This window comes from Notolabrus celidotus, chromosome 1 (genome assembly GCF_009762535.1).
Source record: "Notolabrus celidotus isolate fNotCel1 chromosome 1, fNotCel1.pri, whole genome shotgun sequence".
NCBI lineage: Eukaryota > Metazoa > Chordata > Actinopteri > Labriformes > Labridae > Notolabrus > Notolabrus celidotus.
The window spans coordinates 27,305,806-27,322,963 of record NC_048272.1 but is presented as its reverse complement, the minus strand read 5'-3'; the positions used below and the strand labels follow the sequence as shown (position 1 = coordinate 27,322,963).

Sequence of the window (17,158 nt, the reverse complement as noted above, 5' to 3'; positions counted from 1 at the left end):
TACAAAACAATGTTACACTAAAATGGCATCTTGGTGAATATCATTTATTTTACATTTGAAGTAGTCTCATGGCTTATTTTCTTATTAGCCAGAACTGTAATTATAATCATGGTGTAAAAATAAAGAGACAGAGTTATGACAGGTGCTTTTTCTTTTTGTGCATGTGTTTGTGTTCAGTAATCCAGTGCACAGATGAGGGCGACCCCCCGTTTGATCCAGTGTCCCTGACTGTGATCTGTAGGCAGCTCCACTGCGATCACATAGTTGGTAGAATGACCGGTTGTAGACAGAGTCCCTGTAAAAGCAAACAAAGCAGGTCAGTGAAGGGTAAAAATCATGGATAGTTTGTATTTTTCCATCGTTGCACGGAAGCAAATGTTTCTGAGCAGGCCCAATGTGCCAGCACAAGGTGTTGGCTTCAAGCTGTGGGTGGAAAATACAGAGCTGCACATTTAGACGCTTCGTGAAACAGGACACTAACTGGAGTCTATTTTGGGTAAGTAATAAAACCACGAACAGGAGATACACACAAACACAAGAGCAAGCAGCCTGACATCAAGTCACACTGAAAAACAGGGTTAATGATAAACTAAAATCTTCTGTTCAGCCATTTCCACACCAAAGAGGATGTATTTCATAAATCTCTTGATCAGTCACTGCGCATACCAACCGGCACGCGTGAGTGTCTTGTAGATGGGGCATACGTAGACCCCACTTGGTGGTGGTTTGCGATTGGGTTTGGGAATGAGCCAGATGATGGCCATTTCTGTGTAGAGCTCCTTGGGCCTAGAATCCCTGAGCTGACCTTCCTTGTTATCCCACCGAGCCCCCTCCAGGAATAGACCATGGATGTAGCAGCCCGTGTTTGGTTTCTCTGTTATCTCTGACACTGACTTCACTGTTACCTGAGAAACGAGAGGTTTAGAAAAGAAATGGAGATTTAGGATGATAGTTAATACTGTTTCAACCATCACAATTAAAAGAAACAAGACCTGCTAGTTTACTACAGGCTGATATAGAGTATGATCTAGACCTGCTCTGTTTGTAAAGCGTGTTGAGATTACATTTGTTGTGATTTGGTACCATATAAATAAAGATTGATTGATTGAAATTAAGAAGTCAGACAGAGTATTATGAGTACAATGTTTATCCCTGAAATAAATCAATTAGTTTTTTTCTTAGTGAGGCAGAGACATCACACATGAAAAAACTTTCTGACAAACAGCTTTCTGTCTGACCTCAAAATCAAATCCAATTGTGTCAATGGAGGTGCCAGAGCGACGGGCGTAGTTCTGGAGGGTTCCAGTGAGAAAAGCCTGGGGGAAAAAGAAGCCGCTGATCCAGAAGACAGGTGGAATGCCATTATAGATCCATCTCTGCAGGAAATTGATCCTCTGAAGTAGGTCCGACACCCAAGAGGCCAGAGGCTTCAGAGACGGGTAAGCCTGGGTTGAGAGGTTCAGAAAGTTATTTATTCTTAGAGAGCAGAGCTTGCAATGTCAACAAAGTTTATCTGTTTCCCTGTTCACTAAAAATCCTCAACAGCTAGTATCTGAGTCCCATCCACAACTACGTGCCGAAATGAAACAAAGATAAATATCATAGTAAAAGTACAGTTCAAGGCTCACCGCAGCGGTCTGTACCGCCACATTATGGATCGTAATACTTTTAAACAGTCAATCATGAGATGTAGGATTATGTTTGTTTTGTTGCTTACTGATTCAGCTTCAAGTTTTTCTACAATGAAAATCTTTCCTACAGGATTGCCACATGAATAAAAATGTGCAAAGGTATCTACTTAAAAATTAAATCAAATTTAAATTACAAATTAATTTCATTAGTTGGGATTTCAATTTCAAAAAATTGTGATAAATCAATTATTGATTTGTTTTCTTCAAAATATTTAGCTAAATATTGTTTAACAATTTAAAACCTCAATGTTACCCATAAGAACACAATGATATCTAAAATTATAACTGTAGTGTGAATCTTGCCTTGGCTTTCCACATGTCAGGCACCAAGTTGTTGAACAGGCTGTTGGCCATGAGCTCCAGCTCTGATGACATCACCACTAAACCCTTCAGAGCCTTTACAATATCACCCAGACTCTGAGAGATGACCTCCAGCAACTTGTTATATCTGAAACACAAAATAAAAGCACTGCTGAAGAATTGATATATTCATAATTCTTTACTATAAATGTATGTTTTAAATATTTATTAGGTCAGTTCTAAACTTGTACAAGAGATTGAACCTGTCAGATTTAGTTACAGATTAAAAAAAAAGGTTCAGTGCTAACACTTGAACAACTGAACTTAACTTAAAACGTTTACAGACGCACAGACTCCCAAACTCGATCTGAACATGCTGCTGACATTGCAAGTTACAGCAGCACAAACAACCAAATGATATAGTTGTTATTATTACAGTTTGTTGACATATAATTACGGTGGATTGACTTTGTAAGCCTAAAATTTTAGACATATGACAGTCCTGGTTAAAGGTATCATCATTCTTATTACCTCAAAGGTGAAAAAAATACATATGGATACGGTTAGGTTAATATTTTCTATTCTGCCAGATAAGCATTTTTTAATGATACAGACCCTATTGATTTTAAATAAGGCGTAGCTTCTTAGTTGCTGTCAATACTTGAGACACAGACATGCTGATCCTAATGAAACTTACAGTCTTTAAGTGCTGTATCATTACATTTCAAACGGATAAAAAACATGTCCCCCACAGGACACCCCACCTGATTAAATCAAATCTTTTTGCACTTATGGTGAGTAAACAGCAACAGGGCAGAGTAATGTTTATTTAAATATGAAGGAGAGCTGCAGTACAACGTATCTTAAAGTACGGCTTGTCTTGTCACCTGATGACCTCCTGGATGAGCACAGTGTTCATGGACTCTTCATAGATGACCGGGTACTTTTCCATCACCTCCTGAACACTGAAAGGCTGAGGTATCTTTTCAACAATACCTCCCACTATCTCCTCCACTATCTACGATACAAGCAGAGAAAGATCGTTACTGAAGCGTAACTTGTCTCAGCTGTGGTTCGAATAATCACGATGATCTGTTCATGAAAAGATATTTGTACCTCCTCCAGGGTTTTCCCCCCAGCAGATGCAGTACGGGGCTGGAGACGAACCACAGCTCCCAGCAGGGCAAATGTCTCATTCTGGGCAAAGCTGATGTTAGCGTTGTCATGGAGACCAAAAATCTCAGGTGTGTCATTGATGGGCAAACCACGGATGTATGCCAAGTACCCCTGGGTAGGAATTACCATGACAACAGGTCACTTACTGATAGTAACTGTCATCAATTAGTTTGAGGCTCAGCAGTTCAGAAGTTTATGTGCTTTCATTTAACCAAGACGTTTTGCTCACTACAGCACATCGCTTCCAGTCACATGTATGTTACAGAGAGATGGAGAACATATGGAGAATACATAAAGAGAGCATGTATAGTTAAAGTATATACAGTACAGTTTGGGGTGAAACAAAGTAATGTAGATAAATAAAATCAAATGAATGACTTTTATCAGTCGTTTGAACGCTTGTGCCTTTATCACACCTTGATATCCAGATTTGTATCAATCTGACGGTAGACTCCAGATGAAGAGTAGACATGCTCATCAACAAGCACAGCAGGACAGTAGAAATCCTCCAACACACTGAGCAAACATCTCCTGTCCCAGTCGTCTGTCACACGGCCGCCATAATTTATCTCTCCAGCAGTGTATTTTAGTACCTGGACAGGTGGAGGACAAAAATGGAAGACAGACAGATAAACACATGAGAACACACACACACACACACACACACACACACACACACACACACACACACACACACACACACACACACACACACACACACACACACACATGGGATGAGACAAAAACTGTTGCAACTTAAAAGGGACTATTTTTCTTTATGCTTATGTTATCCACAGTGGGAAGAAAAAAATACTCCAAGATAGCAGTAAACTGTGAGCAATGGTTGAGTAATACATACTGTATTAAGAACTAAGGATTAATGAAATAGTTAAACAAAACACAGAGATAAAGGTGATGAAAACAAAACAGAGAGATAAAGGTGATGAAAACAAAACAGAGAGATAAAGGTGATGAAAACAAAACAGAGAGAGGAAAAAAGAACCAATACGGAGAGGTAATCATTACAAAGCAAATTATAGCTTTGGAATTGTCATTGAACAGTTGCTCTTAAATAAAGACAGAAGCCTCCTCTCCCCCACCTTGAATGGGATGTCCTGGTACTCGTCCAGAAACATTTTGAGTTGGCTGATACAGATATTCAGGTCTCCATCTGTGAACTCGTAGGGTATGTTAAAACCTAGTGGACCAAACTTCCTTCGCTCCAGAGAAATTCCATGGAAAAGACACAGAGAAAGGAGTAAAGACTTCAAGTGTGTGACCTGAGAAGAGAGGAGAGAGGGATACAGTGAGGAATATTCAAAGAGGTGTCACAACAGAAAAGGCAGGATTGAAAGTATAACAAGGTACATATGAAAAGTAGGACAGTGAGTGGGGACCTTTGTTGAGGACGAGATGAACTCATTGGTGAGTCTCAAGTAGGTTTTCTGTAGATTGGCCTTGATTCCCCTTGGAGGCTCAATAGTCATTTTTGACCCATTTTGGAGGATGGAGACAGGAAACTTGTTGCTGGGGAGACTTGTGAGCCACAGACGAAAGTCTCTGTGAACCTGTTACAGGGTTGAGATGGATGTGGTGCCCATTGATGAAGTCAATTAAAGGGTTTGTCTGACATACAATAATACCTGAGTGTACATCATGTCGATGCTTATGTTCTGACCTTTACTGGGTCGATATTCTCAATGAGTCTCTCCAGGGACGGCATCCAACTGGGAGCCAGATGACAGTTCTGGAAGAAGACCCACTGACCTCGTTCCATGGCAGCATGCATCAGTTTCTCAGCCCAGGGGCCCTGAGTCACACAAAGCAGCAGAAGAAAGAAAAGGCAGACGTGAAGACCACATTAAGAGCTGTGCCAAAAAAGTCAGTTCAACAAGAGGAAAAATCCACTTAGGTCAAGTCTTATCCTTAATAAATGAAGGGCCGCATAGATACAGCACATCCATCTATAAACAGTGTGACTGTCTGGGAGACGTTTAGGAAAGCTAAAGAGTGCTCACTTCAATGGAGATAGAAATTGAGGACAGAGTGATGCAACTGCTCAGCATGAAACAGTAATTCAAACTCGTAATGTAACAAACACACTACTAAACCAGAAGCCTTGGTTTCAGGGTTCACAGACAATGCGCCAGTACAGTAGATATTACAAAAACTACTTTTGATTTTGGTGTTTGTTTTTTTGTAGATCATCTAAGTTGTTTTCTGGAATCAATCATCGTTTGAGAAGTATATTTGATTGTCCTAGCCTAAATAAAGAAAACAATTAGCACCAAGGTGGCTATTCTTAACAAGACAAGTGAAAATGTCATGGTTATGTGAGAAAGTGATTTCCTTCAGGGTCAGACAGCAAGAGTGTCAGTCAAAGGGATAGAATTCCAGGGTATCCCCCAGGCCCTGACCTGGCCCTGGCCCAGTGAGATGGCACTCATTTTCTTTGAGAACTGCATGACGTCTGCAAACTTGTAGAGGTCAGCTGCAGGATCAGTGCCAGGGGACAGCACAAAGATTAGGGAAGTGGAGGGGGAGGACTCCTTGAAGACCACAGACAGGTCTGACGTCTGTTGGAAAGAGATGGAGACAAGATTTAAAAAAAGAAGCCCTAAGGTTTACAAGGTCATGTTTAAATTACCCAACATCAAAGTCTTCACTGTCACAGATATCACAATACATTTGTGTTTCAACTTATATATAAATTGGCTTTAATATACTGTAACAGAAAGGCAAGATTGAGGACAGGGACTCTACCTGAGGTTCTATGAAGCACTGTCCCAGCTGAGCTGATACAAAGTCCTGTAGGCCTTGAACAAGACAGTCAGCCCTCAGACAGCGCAGGACTAACAGCTTCTGGAATGAATCCAGCTCTGAGTCCCACTCTCCTGGAAGAGGCTCCCTATGTGAAAACATCAGTACATGGACATTGTGTTAGATCTTAAATGTATCAAAGCTTCTGCACATAACACATAAAGGTAACAACCAAGCATCATTTCATAACACTGTTTTTCATGCCTACCTGTGAGGGTGGTTGCTATCAAAAATCCTTTTGTATCCCTGAAGATGTTGACTGAAGCTCCCTGCCAGGTTGCTGAATTTGTCCAGATCACTGAGCCCCAGGATGTCCTGCCAGGCTCGATCTGACAGCCAACTCACCGCAGGGTTTGTTAGCTCTTGGATGGGCATCCCTCCAGATAGCAGAAAGCGCCACTCCGCCTGCCACAGGGAAACGACACAGATTCATCAAATGTCCCAACATTAACCTGTCCTCTCTTTCATTAGAGTTCCTACAGGAAAATAAAAAGAGGAGCAAGGTACCACAAACAGTCCAGTGACTCACCATATTAATTTTGTTATCATTCATCATGATGCGAGCACACAGGAGGAAGGAAAACATAAGTTTGTGCTTCTCGAACAAGCTGCGGCACACGTTGCTGTACAGACTGAAGGTGAAAAATTCACTGATGTTTGCGATTCTTTCCTCCACCGTTTCTGCAATACACATGTTAAGATAAAGTCCGTGGAAGCAGGCTAGACAACACATTTTCATAAACTTCCCTCTATATATATGTACATACATACATATATGTATATATATACATACATATATATATAAATATATATATATATATATATACATATATACATATATATATATATATACACATATATTTTTATATAACTTAGGTAAAGTGTACATGGAGTGTCTTTCTACCTGCTCTTTCAGAGTTCTCAATCCCTGCCATGAAGATGCCAAGGAACCACTCCAGTGAATACTGGTACATGGGGTCAACATTGGACAAGTCTGACACACAGAAGAAGAGAATCTGTGTGCGCACAGCAACGGGAACATACTCTAGACGAGTGGCATCAATGTCCTGCTCAGTCTGCTCTGCTGCCATCACTTTAGCCTGTCCACATGATCATGTGAGTAGAAAATACAATTTTGGGTTATAACAACATATATGTTTTTTTCTAGAGAGAGAATTCAAGGTGATGAGAATTACAACTAACCTTGATTTCTCCTGCTTTGATCTTGGAAGCCTCCAACACTTGAATGAGCTCCTCATTGTCCACAGGGTTTCCTTCAGTGGAGCTGAGACGGAACAGGATCTCATCCTCAATTCCTTTTAGCTCCTCTTTCATTTGGGCATTGCTGATGATCAGCTGGTTTTTAGCCTCTTCTAGGTCTGGGCGTTCCTCAGCAACAACTTGGCCCAATAACTGGTCCTCTAGACCACTGTAAACAAACAAAATGCATAGTTAACACACACTTAAAGCTCCTGTGAGGACCCCCCCCCCCCCCCCCCCCCCCCCCCCAGCAGGTCCTTATTTTTAACAATAGAATTCTCTCATCCTGCTTTATTATAACCCTTGAATTGATGACTCATTGGAAATCTCTGGAATTGAAAATATAAACAAAGGCTGTTATGGGACCATGTAGTCAATCACTTTGACTGTCACCTACCCAAGCTGTGGTTCCAGTGACAACAAATACCAATTTGGAAATATTCAATCTGAATATGGATGGTTTTGTTAACATTTGATATATTAATAGAGACATCAGCGTTAAGTTCAATCTGAATTATAACCAGCTAAAAAACATCTCACATGAGCATTAAGCAGGACTCAAATAATTATTAGAATAACATTTCAAACTAAATTGGTTGTAATATTAATGAAAAGGACAAAACCATTGTTCTTTATCTAAGCTTTAACTTTACAGATTACAATGCATTTTGAGATGAAAAACTAAGAATATTTCGGCACATTAATGTATCAAGTATTGACAGAAAGGGACCCCCCTACGATAAAGATAATGGATGGATAGAGTAATGGAGCTTCACTCCTGGTGATGAATAGAATTCATGATAAAACAACCTAAATCTATCCACTGTCCCTTCCTCTCAATAAAGGTGTGTACAAGCCCAAAGTAATAAAAGATACAAATAAAAGTAAGTTTGATGATATCTAAAAACGAAATTGTTTTTTGTCTGAAATTGTGTTACCTTGGAGACAGGGTGAAATTTATAAGGGTGACATTGGTGGAGACTTCTGGAGAGTAGTGTGGATTAGGAAGCTTAGTAGTGATGTACATCTTGAAGCCTTTATGGTAAGGGATGGCTTTGTCGCCCAGCTTCAGCATCATACTGCCTTGCTGCATGAATGTCTACAGGTCAAAAATGGGAGTTAAAGATCAGTATATGGTAGATATTTGCATAAAGTTCATGGAGAAATCATGTCATAAATAAATATATATTACCCGTTGCAACAAAACAGGTTCTAGTGCAGGATCCAACTCCTCTCCTACATTCTCCAGGAGGCAGGGTTTACCAAACTGAATGGCGTTCTCAAGACTGCGGAGGAAGTCCCGGTCACTTAGCTTCATTGCCTCCAATCCATTGTTTCGCTCCTACATGATGACAGGGAGCAAGTGTGAATGAACAGTGAATCAGAAAAACTACAGCTACAGAGAGGCCTCTCAGGTAATCTTTAGATCATATGAATAAGAAATAACACCAACATGCCAAAGCAGACACTTGTTTTTGAACAATCAGTACTGGTAATTAAAGTTTAAATGTAATGTGAAAGAATCAGTTAAAATATTGACATGGCTTCTCACATATGTAATAAATATCTCATTAGCACCACCTGCAGTTGAGATCTGATCAGCACACAGAAAGGTGATCTCACCATGTTTTTTATCCATGTGTTGGCTTGTCCCTGAGGATCAATGAAGAGAGGCCAGCGCAGAGAGTATTGGGCAATCACACCATTCTCCACTGAAAGGTTATCCTTGGGCAAACCTGATATCTATGCACATAGAATGACAGTGTCAGAAAGTGTTAGGAAATGGCTTTGTTCATTTAAATCTAAAATCAAATCAAATCCAGACGCCTGATAATCTGTTTTCATTATCCTTATATATCAGTTTAGATCTGTCAGCTGATGACTAGTTGTGTCTGACCTGCCAGGAACGGATCTTGACTGGATCCCCTAGGGTGCTGATCAGGTTTGGATCCTCAGTGTGTGGGACATTAAACTCTTTGAAACAATGCAGCCACTCCTCTGCCATGGCGGACCGGTACTCTCCCTAAACACAAAACAATGCACCTCTTTAAAATCCTGTATAGAGACAGTTTCAACTGTTTGGCACAAATATATATAGGTAAAAGAAAACAAAGAGAAACAGTGACACATAATAACTTAACTACTGAGATTTACTGTTTTGATACTAATATTTCTGAGCAAATTGTAAACTTTACAAAACAATAACACATTCAGGAGCTCACATTCTATGATTTTATAAAGTCTCATTTTAAACTATGTCAACTGGCAGAGCAAAATTCTTTACAAGTTTTGGAAACTTACTTTCCACCAACAAAGCATCACAAAGTTAAATAATAAAGATGTAGTCCAATGCGATTGGTAATGTGTATATACAGTATATTAAATACATTATATTACAGTATATTAAAGGAAACGCAACTGTTTAATCAACATTCATTAAGTGCAATCAATCAATCTTTATTTATAGAGCGTCAATTCATAACAAATGTTATGTCGAATGTTATCTTAACATAAGACTCAATCTTCTCTTATCTTAATCCACCCTGGACAGAGCACTTTACAGCATTTTGTTAGTTACAGTGGCAAGGACAAAAATCCTTTTAACAATCAGAAACCTCGAGCAGAATCAGACTCATGTTGAACAGCCATCTACTGAGACCTTGTTGGGATTGGAAAGGGGGTGGAGGGAGATGCAGAAAGAGAAAGATGGATAGAGACAGACAACAAAAACAAAAACAACAGCTCACACAGACTTTGGTTGCAGTGCCAATGATAATGGTAAAAGTATGTGCAATATTTGTAGGAACAACAGTTGAAGGATAATAGACTGCTCTTAATATTTATTGCAGTTAAAGTCAGCAGATCTGATGTTAGCATTTACAATAATGATGATGACAATAGGGGTAGGAATGAGAATATCAATTATAGCAGTTGTTCTAAAATGAACATTAACATTATATCAGTGATAATAATGGTGAGGCTGATATTAATAGTTATAGCCATTGGATTCAGATAGGTTCACTGCAGCAATAATCCAGAACAACCTACACAAGTGCTCAGGAAATCACGCAAAGATGTATGGTTATTAACTTTAGTACAACCAACTCACAGTAAAGGGTCCCAAGTATGCCACATATCCTGCAGATAGAAGCACGTCACCGGCCACATTATTGACCATATAATCCAGATGTAGCACTGTTTCCTTCCAGCGCACCTTCTCATCTGCAAGACCTCCTATCAGCTGGAGAAATATGTACACATTCAATGAACAGAATGAAAAAAAAGTCATATAAAAACAGTGACATATTTTCTAGATAAGTAAATCAAATTTATATTATTTGTATGTTTTCATTTGGACTGTATTTCTGATAATGTTCATGATGAACAGAAGCCAGTCCACATTAGTTTACAGTAAGTTATCCCACTTCTTCTATGTTGGTTTTTTATAAACATAATAATCATTACATTCACGTACACTGCTTTGGGGCTGTGTACAGCCCTCTCACTTTGGCTTCTGTGTTATATCGCTTTGTGATACTTTTTACCTATCTTTATCAAGTCCCTCACCCCAATCCTGCACAGCCGTAATGCAACAACCCAGCCCCCTTCCAAACCTTATCTGCTCGGACGAGGCGGGCCCCACACAGTTGAAACTTCTTGTCCAGCTCATCTTTCTTAGACAGGCAGTCTTCGTACTTGGCCTGCAAAGTGGCAATGCCACCTTCCACAGCTACCAGCTGTGCGTTGGCATCATCCAGTATGAGCTGGGTAGCTGCTAAGTCGTCCTGGGCCTCTTGGAGAGCTTGCTGTGGTAGTATTTATATATTTAATGACAAGATGCCTCTCATTTTTTAACAAGTTTAGTCAAAAGGTGTGTTCAACGAGAAGTTTATTAATTAGCTTTTTTGTAATTACCCTTTTAGGTTCCACGGCCCTGGCTATGAAATGATATACATGCATGGCTCGCACCCACTGGCAAATGGAGGTACAGGCTTTGGAAACCTTTGCAATGGAAGCTGGCTGGAATTCCTCGTTATCTATATAAGGTTGGACTAAGTTTATCACACTGTCAGGGATGTTATCCTGCAAAATTGATAGGTGGCAGAAAAAAGACTGCTTTTAATACATCACAGTTTTCAAGCACAGCATGTTCATATCAGCATCACCACTTGGTGTAAGGGCAAAAAAAAAAATTCAAAAGAGATAGAGCTCTTGTTCCTGAAAGACGCCAATACAATTTTCAATAAAACAAAGAGAAGGCAGTAACTCAGCCAGTGTGCTTTACCTTATCATAATTGAAGAGGCCCTCCAGAAACTTGCCAGGGTCTTGAAGAAGACCCTTACCAGCATCCCAGTAGTCATCAATCTTGGTACCAGGCTTCTCTCCAGGAACCCTCTTAGGTTTGATGCCCTTCATAATGCACATGGCCTCAATAACCAGTTTCACCCCCTGTGGAGGTCGCTGCATTCCTCGTACCTGTTAAAAAAAAACATTTATTTACATTTTTCATATCAACAACGTTATGTTGTTTAACAAATGTTGAACCAATCATTATCCAAATTTCCAACCTCAGTGACATCACCCTTGTTGAGTGACTTAAGGCTGGTGAGAGCTGCATCCAGGGCTGGCAGAGCCTCATCCAAGTCTCTCTGGGCATCTGCTGCAATTGCTCCTGCAAAGCAGGCTTTTTCTGAAGCTTTTGCTTCTTCGGCCTGTACGGACTTCCTTGTCTCTTCTGCAACCACCGTGTCTTTCTGTTAGTGTGCAGAAAAAATCATCATCATGGTCCACAGGTTATAAAACATGGGACAAATACTTTACAATATGCCCCAGTTTTTGTTCTGCTATCACTGGTTTTCTAAACTGTGGTCAAGAAAACAGAAGCACCAACTCTCAGTTAATTCGAAATGACTGAAATCACTTTTACTTACTTTGATGGTCTCCATTGTGCTTTCAGTGTCTCTGGCGGCCTCCTCCAAGAGAGGTCTCATCGTTTCCAGCTCTTCTTGCATGTTACTCACATCATCGGCTGTGCTAAGAAGCTACAAAAAAGAATAGCAGGTATCAATGCAGATAACTCATGGATGCAAAATGTCAAACATCTATAGAGCACATGTCTTTAATTGTTTATTCTTCATTCTGGTGCCTTGCCTTGTCCAGGCCAGTCTTCATGCGCTGACGAGCACCACATAATTCTTGCTTCTTGCGTCCGATAAGATCAGAAAAGATTTTGAGCAGTTCCAAGTAGCTTTTGGGTGTGACATAGTTGTGGCGCGAAAGCTCTGCCAGGTACTGTTCACACTTCCTGGCCACTGTCTGGTGGATCTTAACACACATCAATGTCTGGAGAAGAGAATCAATAAGGAAAAGATTATGCTTATAAACAGTTCTTTTGGCTATTTTTTTAAAGGCAGCCAGAGTTTGGGTTTATTGAAATAAAATATTTTCCTGCTTTGCTGATGTAATTTCAAAACCTCTCTACCATAAAGCCCTCCAAAATACACACACACACACACACACACACACACACACACACACACACACACACACACACACACACACACACACACACACACACACACACACACACACACACACACACACACACACACACAGTATCCTCACCAGTCCTCTCATGGCTGTGGGGCTTGCTTCAAGCTCAGGCAGCTCATTGAGAAATGATGTCGCAACAGCCTGCAGAGCCTCCTCTGGCCAGGCACTGAACCAGTCTATGGTACAACAGGTCACCAGGGAGGGAAACTGCCTCAGCCGTGCACGAAACACCTCCCCAATAGGACTGTTGTAGAATAAATGCAGGGGAGAGGGAAAGAATCGAGAGTAATGAAAACAAAGAAGACACATTTTAAGGACTTCTTTTAATCAAACTTTGAACACGAAATCAACTTTTGCACTTGAACAAACCTCATGCAGAGTACAGTGTGGATGTTGCTGCGGACCCTCCTAATATAAGCAGCCATAAGGTTGGCTTTAGTCGGCTGCTGTCCCAGGTCTTGAACCACTGGCTTCATGGCTGAAAGAATTCTCTCCTGCTCGTCTGAAGCATACAGGTTGGGAACATCTCCAGAGTTCAAGATGTTGTTGATATCCTCCAAGAATGACTCACTCTTAATCTGAGGGATGAATGGAGCAATGAGTAAAATACTGTCTCTTGATCTGGCAAGACCTTTCAAACAATACTTAATACATAACATACTTTAAGACATTTAAATCTAGTTCTTATTTTAGTTTACACTCTCACTCAGGAATGAAATAAAGAACTGAATAAACAGAAATCCCATTCCCAACACATGTTGATGCCAGCATAGACCTGCTCCAGTAGTGGTGCCCAACCAGTTGATCGCAGAATGATTCCAAGTCGATCACAAGAGGTGTAGAAAACATTTTTTCCATCTTTTTTGCTAAATAGGTCTTGCAGTTTTCCTGTCTGCTCTACAAGTGTGTCCTGTCAGATACATCTCAGTGCATCACAGCAAAAAAATAACTTTAACACATCACAGTTTTTCTATTAGCTACTTGTGGGCGACCCTCTGGAACGTTGCCCAGCCACATTGTATAAACCTGTCAAAGCATGGATGTGAGTGGTAGTGGATAGCTGTCAATCATCATCAGTCAGTTAACTTGCTGTATTTACAAAGCACAGATATGGCTTATCCTTGAATAGAATCTGTGGGGGGTTTTTTGACTGGTAGATCTTGACCAACTGGTAACTCTGACATAATATCATGGCCCAAGAAAGGTTTGGCACCCCTGTGCTTCAGATTTTCCAGGGCTGTGTGGTAATATACAATTTAATGTAGAAGGTGAAAAGAAAGATCTACTGCTTACCTGTGTGTCTACAAAGAGGAAGGTGATCTGCTGGTTCTGGAGACCGGCCTTCAGCATGATGCTTTTAATATCTTCTCTCCACTCTGCTTGACCGTAGTTCTTGGCCAGCTCAATCTGGAAACATTCATATTCTGATCTGAAATATGGAAAAAAGAACTATAAAGCAGAGGCCACAAGGTACGTAAAGAAACACTTTCATGCTATGCACATCATCTGTGAATTTTGTGAACTTTATGTTTGAATATTGTAAAACATCTTTTTATTTTTTAACATTGTCACAGGAAACCTTAACTTGTACCTCAACTAAAACCCAATAACCAACACAATGAGAACATATGACTGAAACTGGGACAAATGAGAGATGACAGTGACCAGGATGTGGTCTCAAATATCTCTGTGATATTTGTAATGTGTAGAAATTAATTAAGCAAACAAAGTCACCTGAAATGTAATAGTAAAAAAAGAAAACATTCAAAAGGATTCTGGTTGTGTAAATTGTGTGAATCTCACATAAATGAGGCCAGCTTTGTGAGTGACTGGCGTCCACTCCCACCCACTCCAAGCAGCAGAGCGTTGCCCAGGGGCTGGCGCAAGATGCGGCTGATACGACACACGTGTTCAATGGCATCCATGAAGAGAACCAGCTTCATCTTGGTGGTACTGGTCTGGTTGTAGTCATCCATGTATTCTTCCATCACTCTACCCAACTGGACCATGTATTATAGGGGAGAAAAGCAAACATTTTTGTATACACTTAAAATCATTTTGTCGTAGACACGGAAATTAAGTATCTTTACAAAGTTAAGCTACCCTTGAACCAGCTGATCAGCTCTTCAGCAAAAGTTAAAGAAATCTCTTAAGACATTACACAACACCTGCTGGCACTACTCACCTTTTCCTTGTCCTCTATCAGGGTGTAGATTTTTTGATCAGCTCGGGGAAACATGAAATCTCCATACAAAACAGGTTGGCAGGCCACGACTTCATCAAAGTTGCAGTCAAACTCCTCAATGCAGTCTTTGAGGAGTCTGTTGAACCAGTCCCTGTCCTCAGCACACACCAGGCGGTCCCGGAAAACCCTGCAACTTTCATGGTACCAAAGCTGCAACAGCTGCAGTTTGTCCTAAGAGCACCAAAGAAATGTTACGTTGACATTGGATAATAAGAGATGCAACTTTTAATCCTTCCATCTTTTCTCTTTACTTCAGATTTCCTGGTACATACTAGTCATTACAGTAAATTCAGTGATTGCTTCTAATGGTCTTTAAATTGATTGTATTCTTTTATCCCACTTTAACACAGACTGATAGTACTGAAGGGATTAAGATGTTATACCAGAAAGGACATTTCAACAATAAATTATACAATGATGTGATTATGTCACATTAATTGGACTCTGTTGGATCTGGCTACCTCTATCATTCCAGCGTCCGCCATCAGGATGCCCTGGAAGACTTTGGACAGGTCTCTGAGGTTGAAGGTGTAGTGGGATTTGGCTGGAGTTGGAAGAAGCTGGGATGTAATGGTAGCGTAGACTCTGATTGTAGCACCTACCAGAGGCTCATTAAATGGCTGGATTGCTGGTACAGGTCCTGGTACAAACAGCAGTATATTGAAGTGAGTTGAAAATCATTCAACTTGACGACAATGAACAAAACGACTAATTGATAATCATCCTGCTGTGTTTTGTATCTTCATATACCATACCAGCTATACTAACTAATGTTTCATAATGAATGACATTTTTCACACATTACATATTGTCAGCTCATTATCTCTGTGTCCCTGACTTACTGCCTGGCTCCTTTATACTCATAATTCCATCTGAAAAAGAACAAAGACTGAGTGAAAAGCTGTTTGTTCTTTTTCACAAGCTAGTGTAATTACTCTTGACCCTGTAACACCCTGTCCAAAAAGTAGATACAAACAAGCAACAGCTGTAACTAACCCATCCAACCACCCAAAATGGTGGAGAAAATCCTTTTCTTGCTGGCATCCTCCATTTCAGTGAAAGACAGGAAGTTGAAGTGGCGTGTAAAACGCTGCGTGATGGGGTTCCTGCCTCCCCCTGGGGGTCCAATTGCACAGGCAAAATTGATGTCCACTACTTCCTTGAAAGTCCCTATGGAGAATGAGGAAACAAAAGAAAAGCTTCACCTATGATGTTTCATACTCAACAGTAAAAAGAAAAGAGAAAAAGGATCAAACTCAACCATAAAACTTCTTTAGGTGCATGACTACACAGAGTCTATTAAGGAGGGAAAAATCAGCACACAAAGTGTCAGTCCAAAGCCTTCCTTAGCATTTTAGGAAGGCTTCGGGCTGAAACGTGTCTGTTGCTCAGTACTTTTCTTTGCTAATTACCTAAATTTAAAGTTGTTAAAGACATTTAGTGCCATGATAATGCACTCCAGTAAACATTGAAGATTTGAAGCTTAAAGAAAGAAAAGGTCAGAGTTAGGGAAAAGGAAAAGGCCTCCAGTATTCTCACCTATCTGTTTCCTGTCATACCAGCCTCTGTGGTCCATCCACTGCCTCAGCAGTTCAATAGGAGGCTGAGCTCCATAGGTTTCCAACATGGGCATGTTAAGGTCATCAATGAAGAAGATGAAGTGCTTCCCTACTGGAGGTCCAAACACACCTTTTCGCCTTTCAAAAAGGCACACAAATGATTGGTTACAACACATCTTTGTAAAGTGAATAATGTCTAGTTTGATTGAGAATGTCCAGAAGCAATAACCAACCTTCTTTCAAGTTTACTGTCAATATAATCTTGAGTCTGGTTGGCTGAGGTGCGGGCAGAAAACATGAGGAAGTGTGTGATGTATTCAGCAGGCATGTTCTTCAGAAGCTTGTCAGACATGGTTAGGGTCTTTCCTGTGCCAGTAGGCCCAATACAGAGCACCTGGAGCACACACAAATACAAATGTAAATGAAGATTAATGGTCTGAGGCAAGTCTCTGTTTAGTTCTAAAGGCAAACTAAATATATCTGCCTCTGTGCAGCAGTCAGTTAAGATCTGATGAAGGCAAAACATCTTTAAGAATTTTAAATAAGCCTTCCT

General features: G+C 40.3%; 1 protein-coding gene across 1 annotated transcript in view; it reads right to left on the bottom strand.

Moving 5' to 3' along the window:
• Nucleotides 1-28: 28 nt before the first annotated feature.
• The window catches only part of dnah1 (dynein, axonemal, heavy chain 1), a 31,914-nt gene continuing 14,784 nt past the window's right edge, over nucleotides 29-17,158 (bottom strand). Inside the window, 37 exon segments of the mRNA XM_034681395.1 lie at nucleotides 29-295; nucleotides 671-905; nucleotides 1,239-1,445; nucleotides 1,995-2,139; nucleotides 2,879-3,009; nucleotides 3,108-3,278; nucleotides 3,584-3,760; nucleotides 4,268-4,447; nucleotides 4,565-4,735; nucleotides 4,846-4,977; nucleotides 5,585-5,743; nucleotides 5,931-6,075; nucleotides 6,196-6,392; nucleotides 6,517-6,668; nucleotides 6,892-7,087; nucleotides 7,191-7,416; nucleotides 8,186-8,346; nucleotides 8,440-8,589; nucleotides 8,871-8,990; nucleotides 9,145-9,270; nucleotides 10,357-10,488; nucleotides 10,862-11,053; nucleotides 11,163-11,330; nucleotides 11,533-11,724; nucleotides 11,817-12,002; nucleotides 12,180-12,290; nucleotides 12,400-12,591; nucleotides 12,874-13,045; nucleotides 13,171-13,379; nucleotides 14,095-14,230; nucleotides 14,605-14,801; nucleotides 14,987-15,217; nucleotides 15,508-15,686; nucleotides 15,889-15,918; nucleotides 16,043-16,216; nucleotides 16,586-16,743; nucleotides 16,839-16,999. Coding sequence (XP_034537286.1) covers nucleotides 174-295; nucleotides 671-905; nucleotides 1,239-1,445; nucleotides 1,995-2,139; nucleotides 2,879-3,009; nucleotides 3,108-3,278; nucleotides 3,584-3,760; nucleotides 4,268-4,447; nucleotides 4,565-4,735; nucleotides 4,846-4,977; nucleotides 5,585-5,743; nucleotides 5,931-6,075; nucleotides 6,196-6,392; nucleotides 6,517-6,668; nucleotides 6,892-7,087; nucleotides 7,191-7,416; nucleotides 8,186-8,346; nucleotides 8,440-8,589; nucleotides 8,871-8,990; nucleotides 9,145-9,270; nucleotides 10,357-10,488; nucleotides 10,862-11,053; nucleotides 11,163-11,330; nucleotides 11,533-11,724; nucleotides 11,817-12,002; nucleotides 12,180-12,290; nucleotides 12,400-12,591; nucleotides 12,874-13,045; nucleotides 13,171-13,379; nucleotides 14,095-14,230; nucleotides 14,605-14,801; nucleotides 14,987-15,217; nucleotides 15,508-15,686; nucleotides 15,889-15,918; nucleotides 16,043-16,216; nucleotides 16,586-16,743; nucleotides 16,839-16,999 — 6,123 coding nt within the window. The 3' untranslated portion in view covers nucleotides 29-173.